Here is a 14,007-nt window from a genome sequence, read left to right as displayed (position 1 = left end):
GTTCTCTTTCCTTTATCACGTATTTGAACCCCAGTTATCCATAAAGATTTTGATGACCCTCCCCAGGCAGAGAAGAACAATTTTTTTTTTTTTTGAGACAGAGTCTCGGTCTGTCGCCCAGGCTGGAGTGCAATGGCACCATCTCGGCTCACTGCATGCTCCACCTCCTGGGTTCACGCCATTCTCCTGCCTCAGCCTCCCGAGTAGCTGGGACTACAGGAGGCACCACCACGCCTGGCTAATTTTTTGTATTTTTAGTAGAGAGGAGGTTTCACCATGTTAGCCAGGATGGTCTCTATCTCCTGACCTTGTGATCCGCCCACCTCAGCTTCCCAAATTGCTGGGATTTCAGGTGTGAGCCACGACACCCAGTCAATTTTTTTTTTTGTATCTGTTTCTTCACTAGACAGTAAACTCTTTGGGATTACAGGCCAAGTATTATTTTGTGCCTGTAGTGACATACAGTGTTTACTACTCAGATACTAAGTATTGCTAATGCTTAGATAAAATGAATGGATAAATCAACATCTGCTTATTAGTTATCTTACCTCTTCCTCCCTCTAACATCTTGTATCCTAGGTACCCAGAACCACAATCACATTTCCTGAAACCTGATCTTCCATCATTACCCTAATTTCCCAGGGAAGAATGTCTTGTTTTCCTTTTGCTGCCTAATTTGCCTCCCACTATCTGCCATTACCACCTCCCTTCTCTGCCAACCGTCACCATCCTCTTCAAGCTTCAAGAGCAGCAGCCTTCATATTAGTTTTCCAATCTTCATTCTACCCCTGACTCACAACAGGGCTAAAGTGATCTTAAGTTTTGTGTCATAATTTTTTTTTTTTTTTTGAGACAGAGTCTCGCTTAGTCGCCCAGGCTGGAGTGCAATGGCGCAATCTCGGCTCACTGCAAGCTCCGCCTCCCGGGTTCACGCCATTCTCCTGCCTCAGCCTCCCGAGTAGCTGGGACTACAGGCGCCCGCCGCCTCGCCCGGCTAATTTTTTGCATTTTTAGTAGAGACGAGGTTTCACCGTGTTAGCCAGGATGGTCTCGATCTCCTGACCTCGTGATCCGCCCGCCTCGGCCTCCCAAAGTGCTGGGATTACAGGCGTGAGCCACCGCGCCCGGCCTTGTGTCATAATTTTTATCCTTCTCACTTTTTTAACCTTTTGATATATGAGATCCTTGAGGACACAATGACATTTTCTTACTCATTTTTATATTTTCTGTAGTCCTGCAGAATGCTTGCAGACATCTTAAAGTAACACTCAAGAAAGTCTTTATAAACTCTCAAGAAATGGGACAAACATAAGGTGTGCTGGCAGGTTGGTAACAATAGCTACCATTTACTGGCACTTATTATATGCCAGTTTTAGTTATTTCATTAAATTTTCTCATTTACTCCTCACAAAAAAACGTTGGGTATTACAATGTCTATTTTATAGAAGAAGAAACTGAGACTGGGAAGTGAAGAAACTTGCGCAAGGTGGTAAGATGAAGGTGCAAGGTGGAATCTATCTATTCCATAGCCTGGCAGTTAACTTCCGTGCTCGGCTGTTTCCTTCTTTGTAATAGTTGCTCTCTTCACTTGAATTCACATTCTTTCCCTTCTACATCAGAGGAAAATAAACCCTACATATCCTAAACCCTTTTCAAAGATAACTGTACTTGTCAATTAGTTTTATTCCCACATATTTCTTCTTGGCCAATGATCTTTAATCATCTCTTCTCTTCCAAGTACAGTTCAAGTTGCTTCCAGTGGCTTCTTCCGACAGACTTCCTCATCCATTCACTTATCATTTTCACCACCTATATTCTACCTAGTTCCTTTTACTGTCAAGGTTAAAAGCTGCCACTACCTTCACATATTTCCAAAAGCCCTTCTTTATTCCCTAAAAACATCAACTCAAAAGTCTCCTAAAATAATCACTAAGGCTTTTTTTCAGTTATTTTCCTCAACTTGTTACCCCTGTTGCTATTACAAACTCACCCACTTGTATTTCTGTGATAGTTTACCATTTTTTTCTGAACTAGTTTCTCAGTACTATCCCATTCTTTATTCCTCTTCTTCTATCATCTTCTATCGTCTTCTCTTGTATATCTAATCTACCTTGAAAACTCCAATCATTATCACTAGAATAATAATTCCCAGTGAATTTATTCAAAGGCAGGGCACAGTGGCTCACGCCTGTAATCCTAACACTTTGTGAGGTCAAGGCGGGAGGATGGCTTGAGCCCAGAAGTTCAAGACCAGCCTGGGCAATATAGTGAGACCCCAATCACTATTATAGATAGATAGATTAGATAGATAGATAGATAGATAGATAGATAGATAGATAGATAGATAGATAGATAGATAGATAGAAAGAAAATTATTCAGAGAGAATGGCATACACCAGAATAATTTCTTCCCAGGTAAGAGAAAAAAGAGGCAGTAAGATGCAAAAGATGGATTAGAGTTTTGCTATGAGAAACTTCACAGGCCTCTGCTTAGTCTACACACTGACTATAGGACTAGCAAACTATGACCCATGGGCCAAATCTTGCTCGAGGCATTTCTGTATGATTCATGAGCTCATATTTATTTTTACATTTTTAAAGAGTTGGAAAAAAAAGAAAAAAAGCAACGTGTAACAAAAATCATGTATATCAAGCAAAGCCTAAAATATTTATCTGGCCCTTCATAGAAAAAAATTACCAATCCCTGCCATAAATGGTTTGGAGCCACTGAAGGGATTCAGGAAGGAATGTGATATATTCAATTGTTTTGGGATGATCATTCTGGCAGTTCTGCAGGACACACATAGAGACATGAGAAAATAGAAAGGTATACTACAATAGTAAATGTGAGAACACAAAGTCCTGAACAAGGAAGGACAGCATAGAGAGAATAACAGGGACTTTGTAATTCCTTGTCTGAGGAGAATGACTAAAGAGGAAAAGAGAAGAGAAGTAGCCAAGGTAGTCAAGCTGAGTGATCAGATGGATGTTGTTGCTATTACTGAAAACCAGAGGGGCCAGGTGTGGTGGCTCACACCTATAATCTCAACGCTCTGGGAGGCTGAGGCAGGAGAATTGCTTGAGGCCAGGAGTTAGAGACCAGCCTGGGCAACAAAATGAGATTTTGTCTCTACAAAAAAAAAAAAAAAAAAAAAAAAAATTGCTGGGCATGGCCAGGAACGGTGGCTCACGCCTGTAATCCCAGTACTTTGGGAGGCTGAGGCGGGCAGATCACGAAGTCAGGAGATGAAGACCATCCTGGCTAACACAGTGAAACCCCGTCTCTACTAAAAATACAAAAAAAATGAGCCAGGTGTGGTGGCAGGTGCCTGTAGTCCCAGCTACTCAGGAGGCTGAGGCAGGAGAATGGCGTGAACCCGGGAGGCGGAGCTTGCAGTGAGCCGAGATCGCGCCACTGCACTCCAGCCTGGGCGACAGAGCGAGACTCCATCTCAGAAAACAAAACAAAACAAAAAACAAATTAAAAAGCCAGGCATTATGGTGTGCCCCTGTAGTTCCAGCTACCTGGGAGGCTGAGGTCACACTGAGCCATGATTGTGCCACTGCACTCCAGCCTGGGTGTCAGAGTGAGACCCTGTCTCAAAAAAAAAAAAATAAAAAAGGAAAAAAAGAAAGCTGCAAATCAGGAGAAAGATTACGAGGTGATGAAGCTAATGAGTATGAGAGGTCTACTAAAAATCCAGCTGGCAGGAGTAGAGTCTGGATACAGAGTACAATACTATACATATAATAGGTACTAAATGGATATCTGGTGACTGACTTGGCAAGAAAAAACAAATTTATTAATTTTTTTCTAATTTATTCCCAAACCTCTCTTGTACAAGGTTCTTACACCTTGATTCTAAATCATACCTTAGAAGGAGGTGGTACAGGCTTAGGAACCAGGTTCTTATAGACACTTGGAACCATGGATGACAGTTTGTTCCCATTTGCATGGTGAGATCCTGGTGAGGTGAATGCAGCAGAGAAGGCAGCAGCAGGATCCTCTTTGGAAACTTTTTTGATAACTAGCATCTTGGAGGGTTGCTTGGCACTAGGTGGGTTTTCTGTGAAGTACAATAGTGGAGAGACAAAAGAATATAAAACCTGTTGTGTAACATGAAGCACAGTTTATACAAAGGCCTTAGTCAACAAAACAATTGACAGTTGAGACAGAGGCATTAAACATTCCCTAGTATGCACTTAATACTCTCAAAAGTGAGATTACTCAGGAACTGTACAAAAAAATGCAGCATACGAGGAACTTGATACTAAATTTATAAATCAGCCAGGAAGTCCAAAGATGTTAGCAGTCCTTCAGGGGCACAATATGTCTGATGTACAGTGTGATCAGTCAAGCATGAACAAAACAAGAATAAATCCAAGGGCCAGGCACTGTGGCTCACGCCTGTAATCCCAACACTTGGAGGTGGTGAGGTGGGCAGATCACTTGAGTCCAGGAGTTCGAGACCAGCCTGGGTTGGCAAACCCTGTGGCAAAATGCCATCTTTACAAAAAATACAAACATTAGCCAGGCATGATGGCGTGCGCCTGTTAATTCCAGCTACTTAGGAGGCTGAGGCAGGAGAATCGCTTGAATCTGGGAGGCAGAGGTTGCAGTGAGCTGAGATTGTGCCACTGCACTCCAGCCTGGCGACTGAGTGAGACTCCATCTCAAAAATAAAAAAAATAAAAAGTGAATTAGCAATGTTAATTAAAAGTTACTTTTTATGAACGTTTTCTACTTAAAATCTGCTTCCTTGTTGGTCACGGTGGCTCATGCCTATAATCCTAGCACTTTGGGAGGCCAAGGTGGGTGGATCACTTGAGGCCAGGAATTCGAGACAAGCCTGACCAACATGGTAAAACCCTGTCTGGACTAAAAATACAAAAATTAGCCAGGCGTGGTATAGTCCCAGCTATGGAGGTGGAGGCTGCAGTGAGCTGAGATCATGCCACTACACTACAGCCCAGGCAACAGAATGAGACTGTCTCAAACGAACAAAGAAACAACCACCACCACCAAAACAACTGCTTCCAAATTCAGGGTTCTATAAGCTCTCAGCTGTATTGTGACTCCACTACCATGGTAACATTTCAATTGTGTTTGGGGGTTGGGAGGCAGAGTAACCTGCTACAGTAGAATGCTAGTTACCATGGGAAAATGCATGAGATGAGAAACAAGAGATAAAAAGAGATAAGGAATCTCTGCTCCTCTCCCTGCTAAGAAAAAAATTTTAAGTTGTGCCTTTAAAATGGCAAAATCTACCTACCCCATACTCCAGAAGGTGTCCCAATAGGTCTGCATGGCTGATTCTGTTTGCCAGCTTCTGGATTCAAGGAGGGCTAGGAAAAAAGGGATATGAATGGTTGATACAGAAAGCTGATCATTTTGGTACTTTTCACAAAGTATGGAACCTATCAAATAACCTATCAAATAATTACGTATTAGCAGCACTTACTAATTTGACACTGTATTCAGAATTATAACAAACAGAAAATGTCAAAATGCAAAATCAATAGGTATTGTTAATCTTAATTTCTCCTGAGTTTCATTTCCTTTGATATAAGGCATTTCATTTATTTTAAATAAACAGACTAAATGTGCAAATTCCCACTTTCCTGTAGGATATGTATGCCAAATAAGGAGACACTGAAAGTTAGATGAACAAGAATGTGGATCATTTTCCTCAGATTAAAGGAGGACAATCTGGTCAGTGAAATGTATAGTATTCACTGCATTTCTAAGACGGGTGTAGGGTAGGGGCAGACTATATGCCAAGGACTGTGCTAGAAATACAATAAAGAGTCCCTGTCTTCACACAGGTCACAGTTTCGCTATAAAAACTTGTAGACAAGTTAAGTACAATAAAAGGTTACAAGGATGATGAAAAAAATTCATATCAGGGAAGAAGGAGTAATCACGAAGAAACGTCAATTCTACTCGAAAGATAAGTGCTATCAGAAAAGGTTTTACTACAGGTGATTTAAGAATCCTTAAAGATAAAAAAAAAAAAAAAAAAAAGAAGCCTTAAAGATAAATTCCAAAGCTGGAAAATGGGTAATTCCAAGAACAGAAAGCATTAAAAAGAATATTCAGGTTTGCAAATAGTTCAGCATGAGTAGTGCTAGGGAAGGAGGGGACCCTTATGTGGGGAAAGAGATATCTGGCAAAGTAGGCCACGAGCCAGTTTGTGGAGGATTTCTTAGGGGAGATTAAGTTTTATTCTACAGGTAATGAGGATCCATCCATCTTTCATGCAGAGTTAACAGGATCTAATTATCAATTTACAACCGTCACTCTAGTAGCAGCCTGAAGGATGGATCTGAGGGGTTTAAATATCAACTAAAAGACCATTAGGAGATCAATTCCATAGTCTGGGAGGGTAATAAAGGCAAGAGAAGTAGAGAACAAGATAAGGAAAAGGGCAGGGAAGAGTTAAGAGCAACAGACTAGACTCAATAACTAATTGTATGACACTGCTGTCCTAACCCAAACTTTACAATCTGGTAACGGGGTAGGAAAATGGCTTTATTTTTTTTTTTTTTGAGACAGAGTCTCACTCTGTTGCCCAGGCTGGAGTGCGGTGGCATGATCTTGGCTCACTGGAACCTCCATTTCCCAGGTTCAAGCAATTCTCCTGCCTCAGCTTCCCGAGTAACTGGGATTACAGGTGCGCACCACCACACCCAACTAATTTTTGTATTTTTAGTAGAGACAGGGTTTCACCATGTTGGCCAGGCTGGTCTCGAACTGACCTCAAGTGATCTACTCGCCTCGGCCTCCCAAAGTGCTGGGGTTACAGGCGTGAGCCACCATGCCCAGCCGGAAAATGGCTTTTCAGCACAATTGCCTGTGAACATTATACAAACAACAAAAGGACACCCAGACTCCACTACAGAGCTTCAGAATCAGAATCTCTAGGGGCAGGGCCTCTAGCAGGTAGGTATTTTCCAACCAATCAAGGTAAGAACCACTACAATAGGAGAACAAGCACAAATGCAAATGAAACTACCAACTCTCTATATAAGTGGACAAATCAGTGACAGATTTTGAAGTACAGGTTAATACATTCCTCTAGATGGAGTAGTAGAGGCAGAAGCAGTACCCAGTCATAAAAGCTGTGGTTGTTTCCTTGTCTCATTTTAACAGGCACGTGTTCTTGGTCATATTGCATCCAGGGTTCTCAGAGACAATGCTCCTATTTATACAGTATCTTTGATCTCTTTCCACTGTTTTAAAAATGTACAGTTTTAAAACTTTTAAAAATAGTAAAATATAAACAGAAAAAAATATAAAACAAACGAATAAGTTAATGAGTAAAAGTTCTTTTAAACACTACATGGTTTAAGCAACATAACATTACCTGCCAAACCAGAAAGACATTACAAATCTCATTAGAAAAAAAAACAAAAAGTACTCTTATGGTGATCACAGAATTTTTTTTTTTTTTACTATCCAACTGTGTCTCCCTTGACACTATAGTTTTGTCTCCAAAAAACAATCTCAACTTTTAATCTACTAGGTTTTAGAAAATCTTACGCCTCGGCATTTTCTATAAATTGGTAGTTGTTTCTAGAGGTTACAGAATCCTTAGTGGTTTTGTATTCTTCCATTAGGAGACACACACATAACACGTGGTTGTGCTTCTTTTGGTTATGTTGGCTGACACTGACGCTCATAGCCTAAAACTGTCAACTCAATACAAGATGCAAAAACAATGATCTAATATTACAATTCTTTATAAAGTAGTATACTTCCATAAATAGGAACTTTCCCTCATCTATTTGGCAATTCAACGGTACAGTTCATATAGAAAAATATGATACATGCTTGTTCCTAAGGTGAGGCAGGCATTACTGTGAATTCACAGATTTAAATCCAATTTGATGTGATTCAACCCTCGCCATTATTATCATTAACTGATGCATAAAACTATCCCATGTTTGGCCTGTGGAACCCTCTTCAATTTGGCTTTTAAATCCTTTTGTTACAACCCTAGTAGTTCTTTAATTACTTCTTTGCTATCTAGTTTGAAAAAATATTCCAGACTCTTCTTTTAAGTATGCTGTCTGGATAAACTATTTCAAGATCACAATCTGAGCAGTAGAGTCACTCATTGCTATGGGGTTGTTCATTGGTCCCATGTCTTTTCAGTGGACAGAACCGCCTAGAAGAATGTATTTTTCACTCCAAAGCTAAAATACCTCATAACTTATTACTGATATTCCCAATTCAAACTGAGTACCCTTGTGGATTTTACGGAACATCTATTTTATGTTTTTATTTTCTTCTACACAGAATCCCGATTTTCAGGCATACAAAGGATAGAATATCATATTTAATTGCTTTATCTCATATGACGCACAAGTTTCAGAATAGCAATGTCAGTATTTCACCAGTTACCAAAATGTTTTTTTTTGGACATGTTCTCCCTATCTTTCCACTTTAAAAAAGTTATACTATATCCAGATTGTCAGATCATATAACTATCACATGTGAACTCTCTTTTAACCCTCATTTCATCTTAGCTCTACAATTAACCATACATTTAATACATACCACCATTCCTTTTGTTATCATCTTTCTGGTTTGTCAGAAGCTTGTTCTTTGTTTGTTTTTGAGACGGAGTCTCGCTCTGTCCTCCAGGCTGGAGTGCAGTGGCCCGATCTCAGCTCACTGCAAGCTCCGCCTCCTGGGTTCACGCCATTCTCCTGCTTCAGCCTCTTGAGTAGCTGGGACTACAGGTGCCCGCCACCGCAGCCAGCTAATTTTTTGCATTTTTAGTAGAGACAGGGTTTCACCGCGGTCTCGATCTCCTGACCTTGTGATCCGCCCGCCTCGGCCTCCCAAAGGGCTGGGATTACAGGCGTGAGCCACCACGCCTGGCAGAAGCTTGTTTTTTAATAGTTCTCAGGAAAAGTCTTGGGAACAATATTCCAAAATTTTTTTTTTTTGAGGCATTTTATTTGTAAATATGTAATGCATCCCTAGAAACAAAATCCAAGGATTTTTCCCTCCTGTGTGTTTTCATCTTGCTTCTTCACGGTCCGTGACACCAGTTAAGGTTGTCAATATGATGAAGTCAAACTGGTGGGATAGAAGCAGATTGTTCTGCCGTTTTTCTAGATCTTTGAGTTGCACATCAAAGCTGGGGCTCTACACTTGTTTAGCCTGCCTGTGAGGTTCACAATTTTCCCAGCTCTGTAATCATCAATGATTTCAAATTTGCCAATGTAACAATGCTTCATCATCACAGCTAGAAGTTGGACAATGACTTTGGAGCATGGCCTAATAAGAACCCGTTGTTTGCTGCTCTTTTTGGCACTGGTGATACTCTTGAGAGCATGAGGTAGGATGTTCACACGCACCACTGTGACAGCGCGAAACAATGGCGGAAAGAGCAATATTCCAAGAACTTACACACTGATGTTTGTCTGTGGTCTTTATAACTGAACATTAGATTGACAAAGCACAAAATCTCTGGCTCACATTTTATCATAATTGTTACTCCATTTACTTGTTATAAAGCTTTGCTGTCACAGTCTATCTGGTTTTCTTTCTTTTAACAACTCAGTCTTTATGCCTGAATGGCTAAAGGATATCTTTTTTTGTTCTAGTAGTCTGTAAGAGTATATTTTAGTCGTCCTGACTGTCCTTTCAATTTGTAGATTCAAATCTAAATGTATTTCAGAAAAATGTTCTTGAATTATACTTTTCAGTATTTTTTTTTTTTTTGAGACGGAGTCTCGCTCTGTCACCTTGGCTGGAGTGCAGTGGTGCGATCTCAGCTCACTGCAAGCTCCACCTCCCGGGTTCACGCCATTCTCCTGCCTCAGCCTCCCGAGTAGCTGGGACTACAGACGCCCACCACCACGCCTGGCTAATTTTTAACTTTTTAGTAGAGACGGGGTTTCACCTTGTTAGCCAGGATGGTCTCGATCCCCTGACCTCGTGATCCGCCCGCCTCAGCCTCCCAAAGTCCCGCCCGGCCACTTTTCAGTATTTAAGCTATTCCTTTATTTTGGTTTTCGTTCTGGGGGTGGAGGTGCGAAGATCCTATTATATATCTATATTAGATCTTTTCTGCCAAACTTTTTTCCCCAGTTTTAATTTCTCATCTACGTATTTCTCCTTCATTTAAAAAATTTTCCTTTCCTGTCTTCTAATTCTTGAAAAAATTAGTATTATTCTCTTTATACTTTTTTTTTTTTTTTGAGACGGAGTCTGGCTCTGTTGCCCAGGCTGGAGTGCAGTGGCCGGATCTCAGCTCACTGCAAGCTCCGCCTCCCGGGTTCACGCCATTCTCCTGCCTCAGCCTCCCGAGTAGCTGGGAGTACAGGCACCCGCCACCTCGCCTGGCTAATTTTTTTTGTATTTTAGTAGAGACGGGGTTTCACTGTGTTAGCCAGGATGGTCTCGATCTCCTGACCTCGTGATCCGCCTGTCTCGGCCTCCCAAAGTGCTGGGATTACAGGCTTGAGCCACTGCGCCCGGCCTATTCTTTCTTGTTTAGTCTTTATTTTTCTGAAATCTTTTATTATTTCTTTTCTAGAGTTCTAGCCCCTTATTTTTTTTCCAGATGATTTTTTTTTTTAAAACCAACTTCTTAGGATCATTAATTTTTTTTCTTTTTTTTTTTTTTTTTTGGAGACAGAGTTTCACACTCTTGTTGCCCAGGCTGGAGTGCAATGGCGCAATCTTGACTCACTGCAACCTCTGCCTCTCAGGTTTACTTTCTTTAATGTCCTGGTTATCCTTTCCCTACCGCTTTTATCTGAAACTTTCCTTTCCTTTGTCTCTGACTGACTTGTCTCTCTGCAGTTCAATCTGGATTATATTTCCAACAGTTTGCTCTCAGTGAGGGACTTTGTTCTGGAAGAGTATATTGGAAAGTTAGTATGAACAACGATAGAACCCTGTGCTGGTTACTGCTTCTTAGTTATAAAGTCATCCCTTCTGCCTGTTGTGCAAACATGTGCCTGGACACTTTAAAATTTTTCCTTTGACAGCTGACATGTTAACTTCTGACAGCAGAGAACAATGGAGAGATTCTTATTTCCTGTTCCTGTGCGCCTTTTCAGTGGACTCCCACAGTGCCCAGCTCCTCAAAGCCAGGTTCTGACGTACAAGTAAGCTCAGAGACCAGCAGCTTCGCTCAGCACCCCATCTGAGTAGTTTTGTAGCAGAGTGACACCTCTCATGAAAAGCCTTTCAGCACGATTCCCCAGTGAAGGACATTAGCAATTACTTTGCCATTCAGTGGGCTACAACTGAGCGCTTTCTAACCAGGTATGAATCTCAGCCCTGGGGTGGTGGTAGGGAAATGGGGGACTCATTCTTGGACACTCTATCTTAGCTTTAAGGGTAGTGGCTGCTCCCTGTATGTATGTATGCATGTGTTTTTTTTCTTTTTTTTTGAGACAGGGTCTCACTGTCACCCAGGGTAGAGTGAAGTGGTGCCATGTGGGCTCACTGCAGCTATGACTTGCTAGACTCAAGCAATCCTTGACCTCAGCCCCCTGAGTAGCTAGGACTACCAGGTACGTACCACGTCCAGCCAATTTTTATATTTTTTGTAGAGATGAAGGTTTCACCATGTTGCCCAGGCTGGTCTCAAACTCCTGGACTCAAGCGATCGTTCTGCCTCGACCTCCCAAAGTGCTGCGATCACAGGCGTGAATCACTGAACTGTGCTTTGTGCTATTTCTATTTTCTTTAAAGATCTTTTTACTTTGTACTACTCAATCCTTCATTACTCCAATCTTGCTGTAGTTAATAATTCCTTATATTAACTTTCTCTATTCAAACTACTGTGTGGTTTGAACTCTTGACTGGTCCAGTCAGATCCTTCATACCTTATCCCAGAGCCCCCATATTTACCAGTTATTCCATTATAGAAAACCACTCCCGATTAACTGCTGCTCTTCTCAAATATGCCCTGCAAGCTTTCCAGAAAAACGGTTGGCTCTGCTGGCATTCTTTATGCTGTCAGGTGCTCTGTTGCTTCCCTTCAGCTCCCACTGCACAAATGCTAGTATTAACCAAGCCTCTTATACAGATTTTGGTGGTTTGTCCCTATCGGCTTTAGGGGTTTGTGGGGAAATCTCATTTTGCTTTGATGTAGATGGCATCGGTAGATTTTTGTTGGTTCCTCAACTCTACTTGCTTTATTTTTAACTTTATTTTAAAATAATTTCAGGGCCAGGCACAGTGAATGGCTCACGCCTGTAATTCCAGAATTTGGGAGGCTGAGGCAGGTGGATCACCTGAAGTCAGGAGTTCGAGACCAGCCTGACCAACATGGCAAAACCCTGCCTCTACCAAAAATACAAAAATTAGCTGGGCGTAGGGGTGCATGCCTGTAATCCCAGCTACTTGGGAGGCTGAGGCAGGAGAATGGCTTGAACCCAAGAGGCACAGATTGCAGTGAGCTGAGATCGCACCATTGCATTCCAGCCCGAGAGACAAGAGTGAAACTCCGTCTCAAAAAATAATAAATAAAATAATTTCAGACTTACAAAAGAGTGGCAAAAATAGTACCAAGAATTCCTGTACAATCTTCATCTAGACAGTCATACAGGTTTAAGTATCCCTTACGTTTGGGACTGTGTTTCAGATTTTGGATTTTGGAGTACCTGCGTATTATATTTGCATATGTGAGACACCCGGGGGACAGAAACCAAATCTGAACATGAAATTCATTTTGGTTTCATATACACATGGCCTAAAGGTAATTTTATACAATATTTTAAATAATTTTGTGCATGAAACAAAGTTTTCACTGTGATCTGTTGCATGAGATCAGGTATGGAATTTTCTACTTGTGGCATGACATCCACACTCAAAAAGTTGTAGACTGCAGATGCTCAACCTGTATTAATATTTCACATTTACTTCCCCATTCTCTCTATAGCGTTCTCCTGAACCATTTGGCAAGTTGAAGGACTTGATGCCACTTACCCTTAAATATGCATTTCCTTAAAAGGGTATCTTTTATATAATCAGAGTAATTATTAATACTTATGCATACTATTATCTAATCTACAACACTTATTCAGATTGTCCCACTGATGTTTTAGCAAAAGAAAAATTTTGCAAAATGGTTTTTGCCTCACCCAGTATTTATTTAATCTAGGTTTACATGTTGCTTTTAGTTGTCATATCTCTAGTTCTTTAATCTGGAGCTTTTTTTTTTCCCCATGGCCTTAACATTTTTGAAGACTACAGGCCAGTTATTTTGCAATTCTTTTGTAGAATCCTCAATTTGGGCTTGTCTGATGTCTCCTATGATCAGATCCAGGCTATGCATTTCTGGAAGGAATGTTACAGAAGTGATGGTGCATATTTCTCAGTGCCATCATATCAGGAGGTTTAAATCTATTTGTTTCACTACTGGTAATTTTAATATTTTTTTTCTTTCTTTCTTTTTTTTTTTTTTTGAGACGGAGTCTCACTCTGTCGCCCAGGCTGGAGTGCAGTGGCCGGATCTCAGCTCACTGCAAGCTCCGCCTCCCGGATTCACGCCATTCTCCTGCCTCAGCCTCCCGAGTAGCTGGGAGTACAGGCGCCCGCCACCTCGCCCGGCTAGTTTTTTTGTATTTTTTAGTAGAGACGGGGTTTCACCGGGTTAGCCAGGATGGTCTCGATCTGACCTCGTGATCCGCCCGTCTCGGCCTCCCAAAGTGCTGGGATTACAGGCTTGAGCCACTGCGCCCGGCCTAATATTTTTTCTTAATACTAAAATTTTCATACAGTAAAATCTACACATATAAAATATACTAAATTATGTGAGTAATTTTTAAAAATTTTTAAAATTGCTAATACCTGTCCAACTTCTACGAAGATTAACACATCCATCAACCGGAAAGTTCCCTTCATACCCTTTCCCAGTTAATCCCCTCTGTGCACAAACAACCATAAAACCATTCTGATTTTCTTTCCCATCATAGATGATTTGGCTGTTCTGGAATTTCATATATAGTTTTCTACAGAGTCCTTAGGAT

At 41.1% G+C, this 14,007-nt stretch overlaps 1 protein-coding gene across 6 annotated transcripts in view; it reads right to left on the bottom strand.

The window, feature by feature from the left end:
- The window catches only part of GPBP1L1 (GC-rich promoter binding protein 1 like 1), a 62,454-nt gene that overhangs the window by 10,092 nt on the left and 38,355 nt on the right, over positions 1-14,007 (bottom strand). For all 6 annotated transcript variants that reach the window (XM_077977292.1, XM_077977118.1, XM_015138385.3 and 3 more), the window contains 2 exon segments: positions 5,274-5,346; positions 3,874-4,067 (listed from right to left, as the gene is read on the bottom strand). In XM_077977292.1, coding sequence (XP_077833418.1) covers positions 3,874-4,067; positions 5,274-5,346 — 267 coding nt within the window.

The sequence above is a fragment of the Macaca mulatta genome, chromosome 1 (assembly GCF_049350105.2).
Source record: "Macaca mulatta isolate MMU2019108-1 chromosome 1, T2T-MMU8v2.0, whole genome shotgun sequence".
Lineage (NCBI taxonomy): Eukaryota > Metazoa > Chordata > Mammalia > Primates > Cercopithecidae > Macaca > Macaca mulatta.
Note: the sequence above shows the minus strand (reverse complement) of the source record. Positions and strands in the feature narration are given on the sequence as shown.